Here is a 25,970-nt window from a genome sequence, read left to right as displayed (position 1 = left end):
CTTCAGATTAGAATGTGTCTAGAGGAGTTGGTCCAGGGTACAACAGGCATAGGGGTGGGGTTACTTTTGTGCTTTTGATGACATGTTGTGAGGTTGGCAGTGGAGACCAATACCCAGATCTCTATCTCTTTAAGTCCAACTGGCTCATCTGAAACAGCTCATTGGTGTGTGTGGTATGTGAGGGCGGGACTCAGAGTGAAACAAGGAAGGGTAGAAAATGAAATTGGAGGGTCTGAGAAGAGTGGCTGGCCCTTAAAGTAACATAAACTATTTGTAAGGCCCTTAGGTCCAATTTGAAACAAGATAAGATAGAAAGCAACAGCTAAAGTTAATCCATATTGTATTATGATTTGCGGGACACTCCACATCCTTTCAACTAAAATTAATTAAACAAACAACACCCTGAAAGGGAGCTTCAAGAGCTCTTGTCCATGCCTGGCATGTACAGGCCCCAGTTCCAATCCTCAGCACCACATAGCCTCCTGAAGGAGCACCACCAGGTGTGACCTGATGCTCCCTGTACTGATGGGGGACTTCTAAACAAAACAAAGCAAAAATAGAAATAAGAGAAAGAAAAAAAAAAGAAAAATTAAAGAAACAACAAATGAAAAAAAAAGAAAAAAAATGGAAATGATAGGTCTAAGGATAATGCCAGAAATATAAGCTTTCAAATGATTCGTAGATTCAGTAAGAACCATGCTATTACAGTAGGCACATATTGTGACCTCACATAAAAGAAAGCATGAACAAACATTAACCATTGTTGCCTGAGCCCCTGAGATACAGTCCTTAAAAGTGAGAACAGAAGATGGTCAAGGAAAGCTAAGAGGACTTGGTGGTGAAGGTTCTGTACCAGCTGGGGTGGATGCCACAGAACCCAGGGTAATGGACATGCAGACTTGACCCAGCCTGGCCCATGGATTCTAATAACACAAAAGCAAACAAGGGACCTAGGAAATAAGATATAAAAAACAAATCCGTGAGCATGGGAGTGCTAACCCGAAAAATAAACAGATCCAAGTGATAACACCTGCTGTTTACAAAAAGCATTAAGAAAAGTGTCTTGATGAGCATTTGCATCTTATAGCAAATTCTTCCTCTCTCCAGCCTCAGGAAGTGCCCACACATTGCAGAGGAAATAATAAATATTGAAAATTACTGCTACTTATTGAGCACTTGTATGCACCAGGCATTAGACTAAGCTCTTAATTATACTTCAACTTGCCAGCTACTCCTTGGGAGAGGACTGATATCTTCGTTTGATTGAGGAAGAACCAGCTGTGGAAGTGAGGCGAGATGCCTTGGTCACCTGGAGAATAAGGCAGGGCCAGCTTCAAACTTGCTTTTGGTCTGTACTGTGCTCTAAAAAAGTGTCAGAGAGCAGTGATCAACCCCAGTGAGTAGGGAGGAGACTCAGGCCTGTCATCACTCTCTGATCTGGGACCTTGATCCCCTCACTATAGAATGACCATCTCGATGGGTCTGAAACCTCCACAATATTGACTTCTTTTTTATTTGTTTTTAGTTTTGGGGGTCACACCTGGCATCATTCAGGGTTTACTTCAGGCTCTGTGCTCAGAAATTATCCCTGGCAGGCTCGGGGGACCATATGGGTTGTCGGAGATTGAACCTGGGTCTGTCCTGGGTTGGAGCTTGCAAGGCAAATGCCCTACCACTGTGCTATCACTCCAGCCCCACACTATGGACTTCTAAAAATATCAATAGTTGGGGCCTGGAGAGATAGCACAGTGACGTTTGCCGTGCAAGCAGCCGATCCAGGAATCCTGGTTCGAATCCCGGTGTTCCATATGGTCCTCCGTGCCTGCCAGGAGCTATTTCTGAGCAGACAGCCAGGAGTAACAGCCAGGAGTAACCCCTGAGCAACGCTGGGTGTGACCCAAAAACCCAAAAAAAAAAAAAAATCAATAGTTTATGATTCACGAAAGAGCCATGTAAGAGTCAGAATCTATAGAATAATAGTGACTATAGTGTAGTCAAGTGAATATGGTTTAATATAGAATAATAGCACACTCAAGGGAGATTTTGAAAAGGGGGCTATCATCATGGTAGGCAAAGCAATTAGCTAAATTAAATTTAAATTAAAAAGAGCATGAGCTACATGAGCTATTTGTCAGCGTCACCATAGAAGGTAAGAGATAAGACGAAACAATAAAGGCCTGTAATGATCTCGAGTGCACTGACCCCAAGCATGCAGGAAATGTTCCAAAGGAAAATAGCAGAAATGCAAAGGAATGTTGTGTTCTGTTCTGTGTGTTCTGTCCTTTCTTTCTTTCTTTCTTTTTCTTTCTTTCTTTCTTTCTTTCTTTCTTTCTTTCTTTCTTTCTTTCTTTCTTTCTTTCTTTCTTTCTTCTTTCTTTCTCTTGTCTTTCTTTCTTTCTTCTTTCTTTCTTTCTTTCTTTCTTTCTTTCTTTCTTTCTTTCTTCCTTCCTTCCTTCCTTCCTTCCTTCCTTCCTTCCTTCCTTTCTTTCTTCTTCTTTCGTTCTTTCTTTCTTTCTTTCTTTCTTTCTTTCTTTCTTTCTTTCTTTCTTTCTTTCTTTCTTTCTTTCTTTCTTTCTTTCTTTCTTTCTTTCTTTCTTTCTTTCTTCTTTCTTTCTTTCTCTCTCTCTTTCTCTCTTTCTCTCTCTCTCTTTCTCTCTCTCTTTCTTTCTTTCTTTCTTTCTTTCTTTCTTTCTTTCTTTATTTCTTTATTTCTTTCTTTCTTTCTTTCTTTCTTTATTTCTTTCTTTCTTCCTTCCTTCCTCCCTTCCTTCCTTCCTTCTTTCCTTCCTTCTTTCCTTCCTTCTTTCCTTCTTTCCTTCTTTCCTTCTTTCCTTCCTTCCTTCCTTCCTTCCTTCCTTCCTTCCTTCCTTCCTTCCTTCCTTCCTTCCTTCCTTCCTTCCTTCCTTCCTTCCTTCCTTCTCTTCATCTTCCTTGCTCATAGATAAAAAGTTATGGAAAAGCCTAACAAAATGGGGTCAAGGGGAGAGAGAAAGGAATAGAACGTATTTTCCACTGGAGGTTCTAGAGTGATAGTACAGTGGGTACAACACTTGTCTTTCACATGGCTGACTCAGATTCTATCCCCAGCACCCCACACAGTACCCTAGTGATCTCTGAGGACAGAGTCAGGAGTAAGTTCCAAGAACCAAAACAAACAACACAAAACACAAACACAAATAAATAAGCACCAGCAACAAAAAGAATTTTCCATTAGAAAATTGCAAGGTCAGTGAAGAATAATGAATGAAGAATATCTTGACCTGTGAACCTAAAGTTAGGCAGGCATGCTGATACATTGCTGCAGATCCACAAGGGAAAATTCATCTTTCTCTTGTACATAATAGGTATATATCCATTTTTAAAAGGCAGAAATAGTCTTTCTGGCACATTATCTAAACAATATGTAATAAGCTTGAAATCAAATAATTAGTACAGTTCAAAAGGCACTCATATCTTTGTACATTTTGAAATACTTTTATAAAAATACCTTTTGAGGGGTCAGAGAGATAGCATGGAGGCAGGGCGATTGCTTTGCATGCAGGACAGTGGTTTGAATCCCAACATCCCATATGGTCCCCCGAGCCTTCCAGGAGTTATTTCTGAGGGTAGAGCCAGGAGGACCCCCATGCCAAGGCATTGTTGTTAAAGCTGACGAGGGCACCCCCTGGGATGCCTGAACTGCTGAGTAAGGACACCCTCTCCCATCTCCATCCAGGCTGCCTATCCTGCAGGGCGGGACCTTTGCATTTGTGGCCCCTTCCCTCGCCATGCTCTCTCTTCCCACATGGAAGTGCCCTGAGTGGACATTCAATGCCACCTTGGTGAACACCAGCTCCCCCGACTTCATCGAGGAATGGCAGAGGAGGATCCGAGAGGTAAGAGGGCAGGGAGGTGAAGGGGAGGGAAGGAGACGAGGGAGGAATGCTGCAGGGGCTTGTAAGTGGTTCCTTGTGTTCATCATTCGTTGTTCAACTCTCCACAAGGCAAGATCACACTGTGAATTGCTGCTAGAAATGTAAAAAAGGTTCTTGTTGTTGAGAGAAAACAGAACTCTAGTGCATGGATGTGGTAGGAGAGGGAGACGGGTACTTTGATGAGGACATAGAAAAGGACGATTTCAGGCAGGGAAGTAAATGCAAGAAGCGGATGGATAAGAGAGGGCTGTTGGTCAGCATTGTGGAAAGTAAGGACAAGGGGTACTTGGAAACTCCTGCGTCGTTCAAGAAGGATGGGCACAAGCATTTCAAGCTCATCTGGGGGCAGAGAGGACAGCCTGCAGCACTGTTTTGGACGATGCATGAGCTGTCATTGGTGGAACATCTGTCAGCCACCGAGTATGGAACCAAGTTGGGAGCAGCAGTGATGTGTGAAAGGCTGCAGAGGTTGAACATGTGGAACTTTCCAGGTCTTTGTCTATACGTGTTTCACGATATGCAAGGAGGCTCAGAAGACTGGGGGAAGCAATGTTCAGGCCAGCCCTGACCAGTATCACTCTGTTGGCAGGGTCTTGCTGAAGGGTCTGCCCCCTTTGCATGGTCATGCTCTGCATATCTGCTGCCACCGGACCCCAGATAAATTAATTATATATTAATAATTAAATATATAATTATACTGATAATGTATTATTACATTATTAATAATTAATATAATACATGCCAATTATATATAACTGATTTATGTATATTGGTTTGGGGGCTACACCTGGCAATGTTCAGGGGTTAATTTTACCTCTGTACTCCTGGTAATTACTCCTGGTAGACTCAGGGGATCATATGGGATGCTGGAGATCAAACCTTGAGCAGCTGCATTCAAGGCAAGTATCCTTTGCATTGTACTATACCTTTGCCCCTTCTTGCTTAAATTAAACCTTGTATTATTGTTCGGGAGAACATGATGGGGTGGAACCTTGCAACAGGCCCTGAAGTTTGGCAGGGCTCCAGTTGGCTTATCTAAGAGATGTGTGCAGGGTTCTTGGCCCAGTGCTTAGCTCCTCATCCTGGGGAGTGAGTCTGGTGAGTTTTCAGCACCCAACATCTTCACCAGGCAGCTGGGATGAGGATTCATGTGTGACTTGTTTGCACAATACTGTTTGAGAGACTAAAGATTTTGGCATACAGAGTGTCCCTTCTTAACCCCAGGGCCACCTCGTCAGAGGTGGAGTGGAGCAAAGTGGGTCCCAGAACTCCTCAGTGCTGGGGTTTCAGGACCAAGTACCTTGCTCAGGCATGAATGAGAACTGACCTGACTTGCCTTCTCCAGCACTGCTTTCCTGGGCTCACAAGCACTGCATCAGGAGGCACCTTCCTGACCTAAACTGTGGGCCTCAGGTAGAAACCAGAACCTAGGAATTCCAGAAAGCCAGAATCTGCCATGCAAACCATCAATACATATTAAGCACCTCATAGCTTCAAGGCCCATTCCCTGAAAGGGAAACTGAGAGGAAAAGTGAGGAGGAATCAGGAAATAAGTGACCCTTTCTTATATCTGACCGATGGGACAGAACAGAACCAACAATCCATTCCTATGATTGCACTACTCCTGTACTCCCCATACCTTACTATTACTTGTACTATTATTATTATTATTGCTGCTACTTCTTCCACTACTTTTTCTACTACTTCCATTTTTTCCTGCTACTTCTAGTACTGTTGCTGCTACTAGAATCCCTTCTATATCAACTGCTACCTCTGTTACTTCTACTGTCACCACCATCACCACCACTACTATTACTGACATGTCTGTCTACTGCTGGTCCTCGGACTTCTGTTGCTTCCTGCAATTCCAGCTGGAATTGACTATATTTTACTTTATGTATATGAATATAATAATATAAAAACATAATATTATACATAACTGTATAATATAAATAAATATAAAAATAGTTATATTTATGTTCATTAATATAATATAAATATATAATAGTTATATATAATTATATAATATAAAATATAAATAAATATAAGAAATATATTTTACTTTTCTCTTCTGTTTTTTTTTCTTTCCTCTCTTTCCTACTCTCTTATCTCCTTTTCTTTTCTAGTTTCTGGTTTGTTTTAACTCAGGCACCATGATTTACAAAATTTTTGTTTTCTATATGAAAAATTTTGTTTGAATCTACTTGGTGGTAACCACGTGTCTAAACTCTTACTAGGTCTTTTACAGAAATTTGTCCTTTTTCCACCACCACTACCACTTCCAGCCCCGCTTCACCCCAACCCTTAAATAATAGTCCTCAGGTATGTAGTCGATACCATTTTTCCATCCTGAGATCCACTGTCCCGCAAAGTGAGCCCAAACACAGATTTTTCTCTGTGGTAGTTTAGCGCTCTCTGCTGGCTTCCTTGTTGTTGTTTTTTGTTTTATTTTTTTCTTTATCGCTGTTAGGTAGTTTTTTCGGAGTTTCAGCTTTGTTTTACTTGTTGATGGATTGATTTCTTTCATTCACTGAGCCTTCCCATTGGAACTTAAGGTTGATGTTCAGGGCCTCCCTGGATCCTAATTGTCCGTACACTTCTCAAGAGAAAAATCACTGAAGGTCAGCAGATCAACCATTACAGTACTAGCAAAAACAGGACCTAAGAGAATGAAATTGCTTCCTGGGGTGGGAGAAAGATCAGAGTGCCAAGATATAGTTTAGTACAGAATATGTCTGAGGTCCTGGGTACAACTCCTGGCACCACTAACCAAAGAAGAAACGGAGAAGTAGAAACAACAATTATTCTAAGAAAAAATTTGGGGGTTGCAGATAAAGTATAAAACTGTGAGGAGGGGCCGGGTGGTGGCGCTAAAGGTAAGGTGCCTGCCTTGCCTGCGCTAGCCTTGGATGGACCGCGGTTTGATCCCCCGGTGTCCCATATGGTCCCCCAAGCCAGGAGCAACTTCTGAGCACATAGCCAGGAGTAACCCCTGAGCATTACCGGGTGTGGCCCAAAAACCAAAAAAATAAAATAAAATAAAAAATAAAAATAAATAAATAAAACTGTGAGGAAATGTGTCTTCAGTACTTTATCAGTGTTTCCCAAAGCAGGTGACTACCCCTCCAAGAGTAGGTATCTGGAACAATCGGGCGGGGTTTGGGGTGAGTGCACAGCAAAAACTTCAAATGAAGTTGGTGGGACACTTTCTTTTTCTTTGCTTAAAGAAAGCAGATTTCTGGTGGGACAGTAACTATTTCTTAAAAATGGCAGCATGCATAGTAAGTCTGAGGATTCTTAGAGATATTTGAACTTCACCTCCTAGACCCATAGTTGGCACTCACTCAGACTCTTAAGTCCAGAACTCCACCATGGAGACAGGCAGTAATGTAAATGCAAGGGAGTTTTATTCCAGCATGCTGGGATCCAACATCTCTTAAGAATTATCAGGATCCTGAGAATGACTCACATGTCAAATTAAAGGGCTCAGTCTAGGGGATCCCTGTCTCTGGATATTGACCTTTAAAATTATTGGACCTTAGTACAAGGTTGGGATAGGATTGGTTGTAGTTCAAATGTAGCATCAGAGAGATGGCTGGGTGGGCTGCAGCCCCCAAACCCAGGGTCTGGTGTCATCTGGCTATCTGTTCGTTGCTGCAGACCCCAGGGTACAGTTGTCATCTGGTCTCTGTCAGCTGCTGTTTAGCCTTATATGGATGTATTTCCTGGTTTTTAACCCTTTGGATTTGTTCTAGGAAATGGCTATTCTTCTGAGCCTAGTCTTTCTACCCTAAAACTGCAGCCTGTTATGGCTGCACTTTGGCTTACAGCAAAGCCAGATTTACAGCAGTTAACTTCCTCAAGCAAGCAGAGTACAGAAGACACAGCAATGATAGCTCTAAAGGCACACCATAGTCTAACCTCAACATTTAGGTTACAGTTAATTCTAAATCTTAGATTCTAACAACTCCACCCACCTCAATCACACATGCCAAGAGGGAACTGTATTTTCTAGAGCAGGCTGGCGTTCACAATCAAAGGAAGCCCCATGGAAATTCCAATTAAAAAAAAAAAAAAGAATGTCTGATGGTGGAGTAAGGAATCAAATTCAGACTTGGATTTTTTTTAAACATCAGCTCCCTCTGCCCTGTTCTTTTTATTTACTTATTTATTTATTTGTTTGTTTGTTTTGGGCCACACCCAGCAGCTTTCAGGGGTTACTCCTGGCTTGTACTCAGAAATTGCTCCTGGCAGGCTTAGGACCATATGGGATACCTGGGATAGAACCCAGATCCATCCTGGGTCTGCTGCATACAAGGCAAACACAGCTGTGCTATCACTCCAGCCCCTCCAGACTTGGATTTTAATAATCAGCTGGAATTCAGGGGGAGAATGAGGGTCAGTAATATTCTAACCTTCAGCAGAGGTAGTTTGCTGAGAATTCACCTTTTGTCCTGCCAGAGGAATTTTGGAAAGTGTCAGAACATAAACTTATATGAGAAATAAGAACCCCAGTTCTGCCACATACAAGTGTGGCATGGGAGCCTGAGAAAGGACAATAGAAGATCTTCAGTGCATGCCTGTGGCTCTGAGCAAGAGAAAAATGCACCCTTCTTCTTTAGAGATGTTCTCACATTTCTGTGTACACAAGACTCTAGAGAGGGAAAAAATCCTATGTTCTGCAGTAACCTCATACATGTAATTTCTTTGGGCCACACAAGGAAATAATGGATTGTGAGAGACTTGGCATAATTAAGAAACAATGAAACACTTTCAAAGAGGATATTTAATTAGTGTTTAAACTACAGAAAATTGGGAGGCAATAGAACTTTCAATAAGGAGGATAAATCAGAGATGTGAAGGCAGGATAAAAAGAAGTTTAGTAATACAAGCATATAGTAACAGGCTTGTAATGGAAAGAATTGAAAACATTCATGTCTCCAGAAGGAGAATAGGAGAGAAACCCCTTTGTTAAATAAATTACTCTTTTTTAACTATGGCTGCCCTAGGGTAAATGAGTTAAACAGAGTCTAACTGACTGGGTTTCCCCCCACCTAATTTTTTATTATAACACCATTTATCTTTTTTTTTTTAACCGAATTGTTCATAATACAGTCATTTCAGGCATTTAAATATTCAAACACCGATCCTATGACCAGCATGATCTCCCTTCACCAGTGTCCCCAATCTCCCACCCAGGCACAAATAAATTTACTTCAGATAGCTTGTTATAACACAAAGGCAAATGGAATTACCAAAACTTAGATCAACACAGATCAATTTGCAATGATTGTTCTATCTTTCCATGGCATTACAAAGTCTGTGTCTAAGGACTTTCTGGGCTGTGGTTGGTGCTAGTTGAGCCTTAGTGTTCCTGTTTAGGCTTGCTAAGTTTGTTAGATTTCTATGTAACTTTGCCATCAGGTTTCCTGTGATATTACTGAGCTGACATGACTATAAGATATTGAGGTCCAGGATGTATAGATTAAAAGCAAATGTGGTGGTTTGGAAGCTTGGTAAGGTTAAAACATGGAGCTAGGTTGTTTCTGTCGAGTGAAGTTTGTAGCATTCAGCTGCTGTAGTTCATGCAGAAAAGGGGAATCTGTGCCCCCCCCCCCCTTTCTGAGGATTCCACAGAGACATCAGCCAGGACCTGACTATAGAGTATCAGTGACCATTATTTTCTTTCAGAGCTTGGTAGAAGAGCAAACTATGTTTTCTCTGGGAAGATGGCAGCAGTGGTAGAGTCTGCTGGGTTTTACAGTGTCAGGTTGGGTGTCTGGTGAAAAAGTTCAACTCCTTAGTTCAGTGGGTTTCCACTTCTAATTTATAGGTGCAAAAAAGTTGAAAACTCTAGCTTTCATCCACTTTAACTGTCTCCTCTTACCTAAAAGGGGAGAAATGTCAAATCTGAGAAATGTATTTGCTGCTCAAAGCCCACAGGCACCAGCTCCCTGAAAGATGGAAGTTCCTGGAAATCCCCTCACAGCCGCCATACAAAGGCCTCCTTATATCAACATTCCTCATGCACAACTGCCAAGAAGACATTACGGAACATAGCAAAGAGCCTCTGAACCGGACAAGACAGGGATATTGGAACATATATCTGATTAGATGGGGAATTTAGAAACTCCGGGCTCCACTAAGGTGAAAATCAAAGAAAAACACAATGGGATCTATTGTCACAAACATCATCACAGAAGGAAAAAGACCATGAGACCCTTAGCAGATGAGACATATCTGAAGAGAAATAGCAAGAAAATTCCCCTCTTTTTTGAATTTAATTTTGTTTTGTTTGGGGGCCATACCTGATGGCGCTCAGGGATTACTCCTGGCTCTGCACTTAGAAATCGCTCCTGGCAGGCTTGGGGGACCATATGGGATGCTGAGGATTGAGTCCGGGTGTGTCCTGTGTCGGCTATGTGCAAGGCAAATAAATGCCCTACTGCTGTGCTATCTCTCCAGCCCAGCAAGAAAATACTTGAGAATCAATCAAACCAAGAGAGGAAAGACCAAAAAAGGCAAGAAAAAAAAAATAGCCAAACATTCCAAAACTGTGTAACAACTGTAAAAGGTTTAAGAGATTTGTCCTGGAGATTATGTTGAAAGGAAAGGTAGAGAAGGAACTGAAGAAATATTTGACCAAGGAGGCCCCACTCCCCTTGAATGTCAGACACCAAACAACAGAGCCATGTAGAAACACAAAACAGAGAAACACAAAAGACACTAGGATACTTAGACATATCATTTTCAACAATTAAAAACTAAGATAAAGGGAAATAGCCTGATCAAAGCCAGAAACATCTTTTCCTTTTTTTGGGGGGGGTTTGGGTTTTGGGTTTTGGGCCACACCTGGCATTGCTCAGGGATTACTCCTGGCTGTCTGCTCAGAAATAGCTCCTGGCAGGCACGGGGGACCATATGGGACACCTGATTCGAACCAACCACCTTTGGTCCTGGATGGGCTGCTTGCAAGGCAAACGCCGCTGTGCTATCTCTCTGGGCCCACATCTTTTCCTTTTAATTGAGCTCTCCCAATCACACACATTCCCCATCCACCACCCCTGCCGTTGTTAGTGATAACAATAACTAGGCTGAGTGCTGTGGATCAAACCCGGATTGATTTGCAAGGTCAGCACCCTACCCCACCTATTCACTGTACTATTTCTCTGGCCCCTGCTTTGGCTGTTTTAATTAAACATTTTAATATTATTACACTTCCCCTTTTCAGCAATGAGTTATCCTTTGTTTTAAGGGAATTTCCTTTTAGTGGTCAGCATGCAGTTTGTATTATACATTGTCAGCAAATCCAGATCTACCTTCCCAAAATGATTCCCAAGTCCGCCAGAAGTAATTCCCGAGGACAGAGTCAGGAGTAACTCTTGAACATCTCCAATATAGCCCAGTCCTCTCACCCCCCCCCCCAAATTAGTCAAAGCAAGGTCCAAAGAGATAGTACAGTGTGGCTCAGGCACTTAACTTGCACACAACCAACCCAGGTTTGATTCTCGGTGCCACATTTCAGCCTCAAGCCCTGCCAGGAGTGATCCCTGAGCACAGAGGCAGGAGTAAGCCCTGAGCCTAGCTGAGTGTGGCCTTCAAAAAACAAGTATAAATGAGTATATAAATAATAAAACTGACCAAGTGTGAGGATGGGCTTTATCCGGTCCCTCGAACAAAGTGATCCTACCCCTACCCAAATATTCCCATGGAGAAACCCTTGAGCACCACTAGACATGTGACCCTAAAACCAAGTGAATTTCAGAGCAGGGAAGGAGAGTAGACAAAAATGAAAATGAGACCGATAAAAGGGCAACATACCCTATTATGTCATAAAGTTCTAGGCTTTGAGATAGAATAATTGAATCATGAAATATTCTACTTGATTTCTTTGAGTATCAATAATTGATCCATGATTTTATTAATTAAATGACTGAGTTAATTGCTAGGGATTGAATCCAGGACCTTATACATTAAAGCATGTACTCTACTCAGAGCCATTTTCCAGATCCAAAACATGACGTTTTCAAGGATATAATATTACAGGTTTTGTATTATCAGAGGTTTTGTAATTAAATAAAGCATTTCTCAAACACCTTTATAATCTTAAGTAGATATTTATCATTTACATTGTGTATATTATAATATTGATGGAGATATGAATACAAAAGTATTAGCTGATGAACTTAATATATTTGCATCTTGGGCCGGAGAGATAGCATGGAGGTAAGGCGTTTGCCTTTCATGCAGAAGGTCATCAGTTTGAATCCCGGCATCCCATATGGTCCCCTGTGCCTGCCAGGAGCAATTTCTGAGCATGGAGCCAGGAGTAACTTCTGAGCACTGCTGGGTGTGACCCAAAAACCACATACACACACACAAATATATAAATATGTATATATATGTATGTATTTGCATCAATTTCTAGTTGATGATAAATGACAGTCTGTGAGTTGGTTATAAAACCAAATGCCGTAATATTTGTTTTGTTTAGTTCATAAGCAATTTATAAACTTCTATTTATTATGACTTAAAATGGGAAGATTTCATAAAAGTTAAAAAAATAAAAATTGTGACATTAATTATATATAAATATTAAAAAAAAAAAGGGCAACAGATTGGCCACAGGACTAAGTGTGGGGGATCCAGACCTTTTTCTTCAACAGAATATACCAACAGTGTATTTGCTGATAATGCGCATCTACATTCTTTCTTCCACTGTGTGTGTTTTATAGGTCAGGGCAGTTCGGCCTGCTATGACACCTGGTGGGGAGGGGTGGTCAGGCAGTACATTTTTAAGCAGGAAATTGTCAGAAGTGGAGGCAGAAACAAGATCAATGCTGTGTGGCCTGCAAGAACCTTACTATGACTGTTTAGTTAAGGCTGGAGAAACAGAGTTGCTAGCATAAGTCAAAGGAAAGTAGGAAAGGCCAAAGATAGATAGCATAGAAGGTACTATCAGGTAGGGTACTTACGGTTCCCCTGCATACTGCCAGGAGTGATTCCTGAGCACTATCAGATGAGGCTCTAAACAAATGAAAACAAACAAACAAACAAAAAACGGGAAGCAGTGGTCACTGCAGACTTTCAGAAAGACCAGATGTTGGATTCCAGGATGCTGTCAGTTTCAACCTCTGATGATTAATTCCTGTCCTGGTGGGGGAACAAGGGAAGCCAATTTCTGACACCCAGCCTCTCTCCAGACTCCAGTCCAGGAACCAAATCAGGCCTGTAGCTCTTCCATACAACCCCACATCCCAAACTTAGCTGAGAATAGTTTTGTTCCTTCAGTGGTTGAAGAAAATGAAATGCCAGATCCAGACATGTTTGATGACATGTCAGATCCAGATGCAAATCCAGTCTCCACACCTGTGCATGAGGCTTTTGTGCACACAATGAAAGGTGTTCACTTGTTCTCATTGCTTCTGGGAATGTTTCTCAGAGCTGCTCGGCTCCATAGAGCCTGAAACTGGGCTCCCCACAGAAAATGGGGGCCTATGGGGCCACAATGATAGCATTCTGGGTAAGGCATTTGCCTCGCACACGGTTGAGGTGGGTTCAATCTCCGGCACCCCATTTGGTCTCCTGAGCCTGCCAGGAGTAATTTCTGAATGCAGAGCTAGGAGACACCTCTGAGTACCACTGGCTGTGGCCCCAAAACAACAACGAAAAAGATAGTAGGGGCCTGGCCATCCAGCAGGAAGGTGTTGGGTAGATCCCTGAGTGGGACAGCTCTGACGAAGTCCCCATCACTCTCACTAGGACTCAGAGAAACCCTGAGGTATCCATCACTCTTTTGTCTCAGTAGGGCTTAGAAAACCCCCAGTTGGAGACAGGACCCCTTAAGCTCCTCAGGCCTCAAAACTGGAGACTGGATCAGCTTGGCTTTATGCTATCTCGACATGTCCCACTTTGTGAGGTGAGAGCAGGCTTGGGAGATGGTTTGTCAGGGAGGCTGAAGTCCCTTATCAACTTCTGCTTTCTCTCAGTTGCAGGGCGCTGTCATGGTGGCTTCCTGTGTCCAGATGCTGGTGGGCTTCTCAGGCCTCATCGGTTTCCTCCTGCGCTTCATCGGCCCCTTGACCATTGCGCCCACCATCTCCCTGGTGGCTTTGCCCCTCTTTGACTCTGCAGGCAATGATGCTGGCCTCCACTGGGGCATCTCTGCCTTGTAAGTACTTACCAAAAAGGCTGGCTCAGTTTTCCTGGATATACCTGTGAACTCTTGTGGCTCATTTAGGTTGGTTGGTCTTGTCCACAGTTTATTTTCCCTGAGTTGTGCTTTCCCTGAATGCTACTATGGGAACAATCTTCCTGGGAAGGTTCAGGAGATAATTGTGGTGTCAGGAACTGAACCCAGTTCTCCTGCCTGTAATGATGTGCTCCAACCCCTTGAGCAGGGGTCTCAAACTCATGACCTGCGGGCAGCAAACGGCCTTTCGACAACATTTTGTGGCCCTGCCCTAGAGGAATCTTTTTTTGTTTTGTTTTGTTTTAGTTGTTTGGGTCACACCCCCCAATGTTCAAGGCTTACTACTAAGTTTGCACTCAAGGATCACCCCGACTTTGCCTCCTGTGGCCCCCAGGTAAATTGAGTTTGAGACCCCTGACCTTGAGCCATCTCTCCTTTTCTTCTTAGGGATTATTTTCATGAGCATTATGACACATTAAAAAACCCCAGAACAGGGGCCAGAGAGGTGGCACAAGGCGTAAGTGTCTGTCTTGTGCATGCTAGCCTAGGACGGACAATGGTTCAATCCCCCAGCGTTCCATATGGTCCCCCAAGCCAGGAGCGATTTCTGAGTGCTTAGCCAGGAGTAACCCCTGAGCGTCACAGGGTATGGCCAGAAAAAACAAAAACCAACCCAGAACATTTGTTACTTAGAGTTGTATTATTGCATATTGTTGTTATTATTCTTACAAGCAACTTTTTTTGTTTTGGGGCCATACCTAGCTGTGCTCTTACTCCTGGTGGACTTGGGGGTCCATATGGAGTGCCAAGAATTGAACCAGGGTTTGCTGAGTGCAAGGCAAGCACCTACTCACTCTGGCCCTATCCACCCCTCCCTTTTTTTAGTCCTTTTTATTTGTTGTTTTGAAGTGATGATTATTAGTACTTGATTTATCATGAAAAATTTTGCCATTATTAGTACTCACCCAAGTTTGTCACTATCTCCAGCAGCATAGGGACAGAATGAGTATGGTGTCCACAAGGCATGGTGACCAAGGTTTCTACCCACTGGGTCACCATCCCACTGGGAAAATGCTGGTTACCCTCCAGCCCCCGGGAGACTGTGCCCTGACTCCATCTTCACAGCAGAGATGAATGACTTACCCAAGTCCCTATAATGTATCAAAGATTGTGGTCCTGCTGGGTGTGTTGGTGGGAGGCCAGGGAGGCTTTATAGAAAACAAGATCGAGAGCCAAGAAGGGTCTCAGGGCTGGCTGTGAACACATTTAGTCATTAGGACTGGGGGATGTTTGGGAGAGAAGTGTGCCCCAGCTCACTGGCTCTGTCCAGGCCAGCTTCTTGATGATGTCAAGCCCCTCCCAGTTGGCCCTGAGTTGCTCCAGACTCAGTGATGGGATTAAACCTGCAGGTACTCGAGGACCATCTTGTGCCAGAAATTGAACATGAGAAACAAGTGCTCCTATTCTGGGACCCTGTCCCAGGCCCACAGCCCCCCACAAGTGGTCTAGTTCTGGGTGCCTGTTCATACCCAATAGTCCCCCACAGCCTTGGGGGAAAAACAGCCTCTTTTCTGAGCTCTACTGTGCCACAGAGGGGTCTGGTTGGGCTCCCAGTCCCTGAGTTGAGAGATCCCAGCTCCAGGGTGGTATGATTCTCTTCCAGGACTGTCTTCCTTATCGTGCTCTTCTCGCAGTACCTGAGGAATGTGCCAGTACCTGTGCCTGTGTGTAGCCGGCAGAAGAAGTGTCAGACCTCCAGGTTCTATCTGTTCCAGGTTTTCCCTGTAAGCAGCCTCTTTCCCTGCCAGCCTGGCCCACCCCTGAGAGATCTTAAGTCCCATCTGCACTGTCTGGCCCTGGGCCTTCCTCACATGCCCCTTGGGGGGCTCTGTTCCAAGTGCTCCCATGAGGAGCCTCTCCCACTGGCTGAGGGTCCTGCTCATGGAATCCAGTCTCTTTGTCCCTGGGCTACTCTCATGCAAGGCTTCCAGAGGGATAATCAAGCTTGCCACTGATTATCTATGACCAAGGGCAAGACCTCAGCCCTTTCCTTCCCTTTAGCTCCTGGTAATCTTTTTTTTTTGGGGGGGGGGGCATACCCAGCAGTGCTCAGGGATTACTCCTGGCTCTGTCCTCAGAAATTGCAGGCTCACCATATAGGATACCAGGGATCAAACCCAGGTTGGCTCTATGCAAGGCAAACACCCTACCCATTATGCTATCCAGGAAGGCCTTCTATTCTAGAATGTTCTCAGTTGTCCAATCTGTTTTCATGTTGAACTGAATAAAGAAAAATCTCTTTTATTCCTGGGTGCACACATAGCAGTGCTGAGGGCTTATTCCTGGCTCTGTGCTTAGGCATAGCTCCTGGTAGGTCTCTAGGGATTGAATCTAGGTCAGACACCTCTACTTTCTCTCCAGCTCCCAAAAGAGTTGTAGTCTTTTTATTTTGGGCTTATTTTGGCAGGGGTAAAAGGGTGGTGGTAGAGAGGGCAGCTACCCTCAGCGGTGGTCAGGGACCCCTCCTGGAATAATTTGGGGAATCCTGATAGTGCCAGAAAGTAAAGCCCAGATTAGCCATATGCAAGGCAAGCACCATACCCACTATACTATTTCTCTGGCCCCAAATCACATTATTTATTTCCAGGAAGAGCACACTCAGTGGTATTCGGGACTTACTCTAGGCTCTGAGTAGAGGGATCACTCCTGGCAATGCCAGGAGGGGAGCATATGCAGTGCTGGCAATCCAACCCAGTTATCCAGGAGTGAAGCAAGTGCCTTACCCCTGTACTGTCTCCCTTGCCCCTGAGCTGTAACCCCTGACCTAAGATTCCATTATCAGTTCCAGAGAGATAGCACAGTACATACATGGCCAGCCCAGGTTCACTCTCCAATATCCCATATGGTTCACCAAACACCACCAGGAATAATTCCTGAGTGTAAAGACAGAAATAAGCTCAGAGCATTTTCAGATGTCACACACACACACACACACACACACACACACACACACACACACACACACACACACACATCCCAATACAATAAATCCTTCAACAACCCTCTAGATCCTAGTCTGAACTCAAACTGAAAATACAGATTTCGGTATTATGCCCAGACATGGAAACTCTACCTCTCTGAGGACCCCCCTTGAAAAATAGATGTTCTATGAGGTTGTAGGGGTCATTCCTCTGGAGGGATGAGGAGACCAAGGTCCCCAGACCAGGACCCAGGTCTTTAGTCCAGCAGTCACTGGGGGAGCAGGTCAAATTGGAATAGGCTGATGTGGGCCAAGCCAACTTCCTGGATGTTCCCATCTCTGGGATGCAGGTCTCTGTACACATGATGTCCTGCATACCTTTCTGTCCTGACCTTCCGTGCCCAAATATCAGAATCAGAGGTTGGGAGGTGTGACTCTCCTGAGTTCCTCATTTCAAATAACTTCCCAGGATGTGTTCTTGTCCACTTTTTTTGCAGGTGCTGCTGGCCCTTTGCCTCTCCTGGCTACTCTGCTTCATCCTCACGGTCACCCACACCCTCCCTTCTGACCCCTCAGCCTATGGGTTCCAAGCCCGCACTGACACCAAGGGTGACGTGCTAAACCAGGCTCCCTGGTTCCGCTTCCCCTACCCAGGTAAGGGCAGTGCTATTGGTGTGGGGTACGTTTCCAGCATCTTAGTATCCTTTGTGTGTAGACCAGACCCCTCACAACCCTTCTCCTCCCTTTGGAACCCGTAAACTTAGGAGGGGCCCCCTATGTCTCTTCCTACTTTCAGTGGATTCCCCTCCCCCCAAGAAGGCTCAAAGCAACATCTTTAGGGATTAGGTCAAGATCCTTCCTTGCTCCGTGGTTCTTGGTTCAGGTTCCAAAGTGGCCTGGCCTCAAGGACTTCTAGATCTGGGCCTCTCTGAGCCAGAATGTTCTAGAAGCTTTCAGGTTTTTTCCCAGGAAGATCTGCATCATTTATTGAAATTGTGGGTCTATTGAAATGGTGGGGGGCCGGGCGGTGGTGCAAGAGGTAAGGTGCCTGCCTTGCCTGCGCTAGCCTTGGATGGACCACAGTTCGATCCCCCGGCGTCCCATATGGTCCCCCAAGCCAGGAGCAACTTCTGAGCACATAGCCAGGAGTAACCCCTGAGCGTTACCGGGTGTGGCCCAAAAACCAAAAAAAAAAAAAAAAAAGAAATGGTGGGACTGGGGTTAGAGACACTGTCTGTAGGGCTGGAAGATCAGCCCTCTGGTCTTAATGGCCCTAGGAAGTCCTTTCCCTGTATACTTAGGCCATGCCAGCAGCATCTCACAAGCCCTTTGTATTTTCAGGACAGTGGGGGATGCCCACCATCAGCCTGGCTGGGGTCTTTGGGATCATCGCTGGTGTCATTTCTTCCATGGTGGAGTCTGTTGGCGATTACTATGCCTGTGCCCGACTGGTGGGGGCCCCACCTCCTCCCAAGCATGCCATCAACCGTGGCATTGGCATTGAAGGCCTCGGCTGCCTGCTGGCTGGGGCATGGGGCACAGGCAATGGTACCACATCCTACAGTGAGAATGTCGGGGCGCTGGGCATCACCAGGGTAAGGCTCCTGGAAGCGGACACTCATGGATCAATCTGGGGATGTTTCTCAAGCCTGAGGATTCTAACCACAATGGCTGATCACACATCAGACTCTGGAGCAGGCAGCCTGGCTAGGTCTGGGCTTGCTTGGGTAAAATCAACAGATTTTAGAGATCAGCCGAGCAATGTTCCTTTTAGGAGGGTCAGAGAGAGTTTTTCTATTTTTTTTCCTGTCACCTAGAAAAGCATTTCTTAGCCAAAGGGTGGCACACCTCCCCTCAGGATCTTCCTAGGGGCCACAGGTGAAAGTTGTGTCAGTGGTTGGGTCACAATGTGAGACTTTCTGTTTGCCATCAACTGCTACTTTCTGGTCACTTTAAAGAAGGTCAATTTCCAGGCTACAGTGATAGTACAGAAGGTAAGACACTTGTCTTATATGCAGCCAATCTGGGACTGATCCTTGGCATTCCACATAGTTCCCTGTGTACCACCAGGAGTGATTCCTGGATGCAGAGCCAGGAGTAAGCCCTGAGCACTTGCTGGGCTGGCCCAAAATGTCCAAAAAAAAGTTGTTTTCAGTAAGGAGAGGAAGTTGTTGAGTCTATTTTTTTTCTTTCCGAAAGGAGTGTGGCAGTAGATAGTAGGCCACATCTTGGGAAACCTCTGCTCTGGTTTCTCCAACAGCCACTTTTCTCCATAGTAGGTCTCAGTTCACCATGTTCAGAGCTGTGGCTGCCAGTGAGTCTGTCCAGGAGATAGATAAGTCTGCTCTGAAGTCTTAGGCTGTTATATTGGCCCTTTCTGCATATTCAAGATTCTCTCCTAGATTTAAAACTCTTTGTTAGGGCCAGAGCGCAGTGGTAGGGTGTTTGCCTTGCACACAGCTGACCAGGTTCAATTCCCAGGCTCTCTTATCCCCTGTTCCCTTCCAGGAATGATTCCTGAATGCAGATCCAGGAGTAACCTTTGAGCACCTCCGGATGTGCCCCTCAACAACAGAGAGAGAGAGTGAGAAAGAGAGAGAGAGAGAGAGAGAGAGAGAGAGAGAGAGAGAGAGAGAGAGAGAGAGAGAGAGAGAGAGAGAGAGAGAGAGAGAGTCAGAGAGAGAGACAGAGAGAGGAGAGAGAGAAAGAGAGAGAGAATAAAATAAAATGGTATTTAATAAGCAGAAAAACATTCCTATTATTTATCACTTCTAAATAAAGGCTCTTTTTGAGCAGTTCTTAAGAAGGAAAATTCCAACTTCCCAAACAAGCAGAATCATAGATGGGCCTTAATCTGGAGTCACGTCTCCCCCGTGTGGCTCTGGCAGGTACTGCTTCCATTGTTTGGCATTTGGGTCTGGCCAACTCCAGAACTTTAGTCATATGGACGTCGGGCTTAGGGCCAGAGCACCCATCATTTCTCTGGAGATCTGGGTCCCTTGCCCAGAATCTAATCCTGAGACCAAAAGAGCCCCAAGCCTGCATATTACGTTCTATGGTGGTAAACCTGTGGATGACTGCCATCAGTATCTTTAAAGAACTTGAGTTAAACTTGACAAATTGACCTATTATGCCATGTCTTTGTTCTTAGAGTTCATTGTGAGAATGGTAAACAAAATAAAACAAAACGTTCTTTTGCAATGGTTAATTCTTACCATATATTTTACAAAGACAATTTAGGAAGAAAAAACAGACTTTTGCTAAGTGTATTTTGAAAAATCCATTTTCATTGTAGTCATAGAAGTATCACATGAAATCTAGCCTCATAATCTTCTTAAATATTAAGCAATATTTACAATTTTTGCTATTGTTGTTGTTTCCTTTAGTTTTTTTTTTTTTTCAGTTTTCTTTGGCCACACCACACCTGGCGGCGCTAAAGGGTTACTCCTGGCTCTGTGCTCAAAAATTGCTCCTGGCAGGCTTGGGGGACCATATGGGATGCCAGGGATTAAACCCAGGTCTGTCCCAGGTTACCCGCATGCAAGGCAAACACCCTATTGTTGTGCTATCACTCCAGCCCCTATTTACATTGTTTTGCAATAGAGTTTCTGAACATTTTTAGTCTTACTTATCTGAAATGATCAGAGAGCCTCTTTATTTTAGGAAAGGAGTAGACAAAAATGGATGAGAAACAGAATTTGGAACTATCTAAACACATTCATTTGTGGCAGACTAGACAAGATAGGATACTCAGACATTCATAGTCCAGCTCCAAGATTTGGGGATGTTTATCACAATTGTCTTAGGTAATACAGCAGGAAAGGCCTTGCATACTACTGGCCAGACTTTGATCCCAGTGACTACATATGTTTCCTTGAGCCCTTCCAAGAGTGATCCCTGAGCACAGAACCAAGAGTATAAATTCCTGGCACTGCTCGATGTGGCCCCAAAACCCCAAACCAAAACCAACAAACAGAAACACACAAAAAAGATGTCTTATAATAGAAAGTCACACGGGTCATCTTGTCTTTCAGGTAGTAACTATCCCCCAAGCACAGCTATTGAGTCACAGGACACTGAACTATGCCTAGCAGTGTGACCTCCTCTGCAGAACTGGTCACAGACAGGCTCTGTGAGGAGCTAGAAAATGGAGCAGACCCCATGCATCTGAGATAGAGTCGTTTTCTTTTAGAAACAATTTTATTTCAAGATCTAATAGTTCTGGGCCCGGAGAGTTAGCACAGCGGCGTTTGCCTTGCAAGCAGCCGATCCAGGACCAAAGGTGGTTGGTTCAAATCCCGGTGTCCCATATAGTCCCCCGTGCCTGCCAGGAGCTACTTCTGAGCAGACAGCCAGGAGTCAACCCTGAGCAATGCCGGGTGTGGCCCAAAAACCAAAAAAAAAAAAAAAAAAGATCTAATAGTTCTTTGAGGGGCTCAGATATGCTTTCATATGTGAACCTCAGTTTTCACCTCCAAAGTTTAACATTCCCAAAACCTTAAGCAAAACAAAAGTAAAAAAAATAAGATAATACAATGGATAAGGCCTTGCCTTGCACATGGCCTACCGGGGTTCAATCCATAGCATTTCATATGGTCCCCTGAGCATTGCCAAGAGTAATTCCTCAATGCAGCGTTAGGAATAGCCCCTGAACATCACCAGGTGCACCCCCCCCCAAAAAAAAAATAACCCCAGAAAACAAAGCACAAAGGCCCTAAGCAAGGCCAGGGAGATGTGTAGGCTTGAACACATGCCTAACATATGCAAAGCCCTGGCTTGGATCCTCAACATTTGCAGGCCTCATTCCAGTGCACCTCTGTGGCATGGCCCCTATTTGAAAATCATCCAAACCAAGTAATAGGATTTAATGTGGAATCTCAGGCACCAAAACTCACTTTTAAGATTTTGGGGGAGTGACCTCATTTGATAGTGCCCAGGTCTACTCCCAGCTTTGTGCTTTGTTCTAGAGTTGGACATCAAGAATTGTTATGTTTCCAGCTATACACTTTTGCACTTTATCCTCAGGATTTCTTTGATTCTTTGAAGCTCTGTAAAAATTATATATATATATATATATATATATATATATATATATATATATATATATTTCTGTTTCTGTGAAGATTTTATTGGTATTTAAGGGGATTTTCATGGAACTGTTGAACTTAACTTTGAATAAGATTACATTCTTCTGACCCTTGAACCAGGGGATCTTTCTATTTGGAAATATCCTCTTTGATTTTTTTTTTGGATCAAAGTCATAGTTGATAGTATGTAGAACTTTTACCTTCTGGGCTATTTTTTTTACCCCAAGTTTCTTACTGTCTTTAATGTATGGAGAATGGAATTTTTCCCTATGGGTTTTAGATTACTTTGTTCTTAGTTTCTTATAGAAACAACTGTTATCTCCAGTTGGCTCTGTTTTCTTTAAGTTTGCTGAATTTATTGAGTACTTCTGACAGCTCTGGATGAGATCTATATATCTGTCATGATTGGAAATATTGATGTGTAGATTTCTTCTCTTGTAGCATCCTTCTTTATCCAGCTTTGATATCAAGGCCCTGCTAACCTCAGACAGTGAGTTGGAAAGACATTTCCTCCTTTTTGGTATATTGGAAAAATTTGAGGAGGATCCTTGTTCCTCCTCTAGAGTAGTTCCCATCAGTAGTACCCATCAGTGACATTATTTCTCCCTGTGAAATCATTTTACTTTTCTTTCTACCATCTGTGGTGATCCAGGAAATGGAGAAAAAAAGCCAAGGAGAGCCTTATCTTGGGGCTGAGTCTTTTGTAGGAGGGAATTATAAACCTCTGATCCGTGTGGACAGAACCGCAAGCCCTGTGCATAGATGTCCTGAATATATCTTGGCACTTCCAGCCCTCACAAAAGCCATCACTTCTGTTGAAGCCAGTGTTCACTATCCTTTATATGGGTGTCCTGAGCACAGTATCACTAAATCTTGTCAAGAGTGGTGATTTCCAGTTGGTCCTTTCACAGGATGGCTTGCAAAGGATTAGATAGATATGCCCAAAGTCACACAGATAGTTAGAAGCAGGTCTGAGATGGTATTTCAATCCCCCTTTTTTGTTATTTGTTTTGGAGTCACATCTGGCTGTGTTCAGGATTTATACTACTCGCTCTCACTCAGGGATTACTCCTGGTAGGGTTCAGGGAACCATATGAATTATATAGGATTATAGGCAGGTTGCCATGTGAAAGACAAGTGGCCTACCCACTTATGTCTCCAGCCCTTCAGTGCCCCTTTTTAAGCCTAAGGTCTCTGATACCCAAAGGGCTCTGCTACCAGAAGGCCTCTGTTCTTCATGCTCCTTAGAAGTGGAGCACTGGTTCGGGGACTGTGACATCACTACGGTAATTCAGGCTCTTTCCCAAACTTCAGGGAGGAGCAGAGAGAGGCTATTTGGGGTTTAGACAGATCACCTCTGTGACCTTGTTCCAGTTGTCTGGGAGGCTAGGCAGAGCCTGTGCTGTGCTGTGCTGATACCAACAATCTCCTGGGGTCTACAGGTCGGGAGCAGGATGGTGATCGTGGCGGCGGGCTTCGTGCTGCTCATCATGGGTGTGTTTGGGAAAATAGGGGCAGCTTTTGCCACCATCCCAACCCCTGTGATTGGAGGCATGTTCCTGGTGATGTTTGGGATGATCACAGCTGTGGGCATTTCCAATCTGCAGGTGAGCTGAAGCCCTCATAAGACAGTGACCACAGCATCACTCTTTGTCTTTCTTTGGGTTTTCATTGTGAGGGGCTGCTGTGACCACATCTGGTTGTGCTCAGGAGTCACTCTATGCTGGGACATGACCCCCAGTAGTGCTTGAGGGGAACATGAAGTGCTGGGGTCTTACTATAGGCAAACCATGTGCTCAGCCTTCAAGCTAACCCCTGTACCCCACTTTGCCTCTATTAAAAGGAACCCACAGGAATGGAGATGAAGGACCCACAGCTTGGGCAGGGGAGGAGCAGACTGCCCCCAGACCTCCATAGAAGAAAAAGCACCCCCCAAAAAGAAAAAGAACTTGTTGTGCAAACTAGAAAGTACGCCTGTTCGGGGCCGGAGCAATAGCACAGCTGAAGGGCGTTTGCCTTGTACGCAGCCAATCTGGGATGAAACTGGGTTCAATTTCCAGCATCCCATATGGTCCCCAGAGCCTGCCAAGGGTGATATCTGAGCACAGAGCCAGAATTAACCCCTGAGTGGCACTAAGTGTGATCCAAAAACTAAAAAAGAAGTAAACCCCTATATTCCTAGGGGCCAATGGTGTGGAGGAGGTTGGCTGGCTCTCTGGAGCTTTTGCTTCTGCTTCAGTCTCCCCTATAGGGGTGGGGGTACCCAGAGGAGTGGTGGGTGGTGTGCAGTAAACACACTACATGGGGGGAGCTACATAGCTGCCACGGGCCATCTCATCTCTCTCATCCCATCTCTCATCTCTTCAGTATGCAGATATGAACTCGTCCAGAAACCTCTTTGTCTTCGGCTTCTCCATCTACTGTGGGCTCGCCATCCCCAACTGGGTAAACAAGCACCCTGAGAAACTCCACACAGGTAACTCCACCCTCCAGACTGCATCCTCCAGGCAGGTGCAGAGCCCAGGGGGTTCCTGGGAATTAATTCCTCCCTGTCACTTCCATCTCCCCTTTAGGAATTCTCCAGCTGGACCAGGTCGTCCAGGTGCTCCTGACCACCGGCATGTTTGTGGGGGGCTTTCTGGGCTTCCTCCTGGACAACACCATTCCGGGTATGGTACCCCTTTGCTCTGCCAGCTGCCAGTCTAGGGCGAGGGTTTGCCTTTGGGGGCTACTCAAATGCTTTGGCAACCCTGGGTGCCAGGTCAGGCTGGCCATAATGTCCCTGAGGGGACCCTTGGTTATGGGTAAGGTGCACAGCTTGTGCCAACTTTCAAGGGGTGCCATAGCAAAGTATCAAGGCCAGATGGCTCAAATAACCAACATGACAATCTGGAGGCTACACCTCCAAAATTAGGGGATGCTTTCTTCTGGGCCTCGTGCAAAGCAAACACCCTACTGCTCTGTTATCACTCCAGCCCATTTATATACTTTTATATGGTGCTCAGGGATTACTCCTGGCTGTCTGCTCAGAAATAGCTCCTGGCAGGCACGGGGGACCATATGGGACACCGGGATTCGAACCAACCACCTTTGGTCCTGGATCGGCTGCTTGCAAGGCAAACGCCGCTGTGCTATCTCTCCGGGCCCCATTTATATACTCTTAACCACTCACGCAGATTCACAATCATACACACACACACACACACACACACACACACACACACACACACACACACACACGCCCTACTGCTGTGTTATCACTCCAGCCCCATTTATATACTCTTAACCACTCACGCAGATTCACAATCACACACACACACACACACACACACACACACACACACACACACACACACACACACACTGTCTATGATAGGGCCTGCTTTCTGGCCCAATTCTGCCTGCCCCGTCCCCTCATTTTCCACTTTTCTCTGGACCAGATGTCAAATATGCCTGCAGTGAGGAACTATGCTGGGTGCTGGGCTGAGATGTGGGTGTTGCGGGCAGGTGCAGAGTCACCTGAGGCATCTGTAGTCGCCCTCACCATTGCCATCTGTGTCCCACTAGGAAGCCAGGAGGAGCGTGGCCTCTTGGCCTGGAGTCAGATCCAGGAGAACTCTGAGGAGCCCACCCGGGCCGCCGAGGTCTATGGCTTCCCCTGCGGGCTGGGCTCCAGGACCTGCGTACATAGTTCTTGTACACGGTGGCTGCCCTTCTGGCCCCGCCTGGCGGAGCACAAGGTGGGAGTGAGCCAGCTGGACCTCTGTCCCCAGGGCACCCACCAAACTAGGATGTGA

At 44.9% G+C, this 25,970-nt stretch overlaps 1 protein-coding gene across 1 annotated transcript; it reads left to right on the top strand.

Moving 5' to 3' along the window:
- The first annotated feature begins 3,752 nt into the window (after nt 1–3,752).
- Nucleotides 3,753–25,970, top strand: LOC126021038 (solute carrier family 23 member 1-like). The gene is made up of 9 exons (XM_049782619.1): nt 3,753–3,875; nt 13,904–14,085; nt 15,770–15,890; nt 17,584–17,740; nt 18,428–18,681; nt 23,616–23,780; nt 24,541–24,649; nt 24,747–24,842; nt 25,741–25,970. Exons 1-9 carry the CDS (start codon nt 3,768–3,770, stop codon nt 25,968–25,970), a joined length of 1,422 nt encoding a protein of 473 aa, XP_049638576.1. The 5' UTR covers nt 3,753–3,767.

Source organism: Suncus etruscus, chromosome 1 (genome assembly GCF_024139225.1).
Source record: "Suncus etruscus isolate mSunEtr1 chromosome 1, mSunEtr1.pri.cur, whole genome shotgun sequence".
Taxonomy (NCBI): Eukaryota; Metazoa; Chordata; class Mammalia; order Eulipotyphla; family Soricidae; genus Suncus; species Suncus etruscus.
This window is presented reverse-complemented; position numbering and strand designations above follow the sequence as displayed.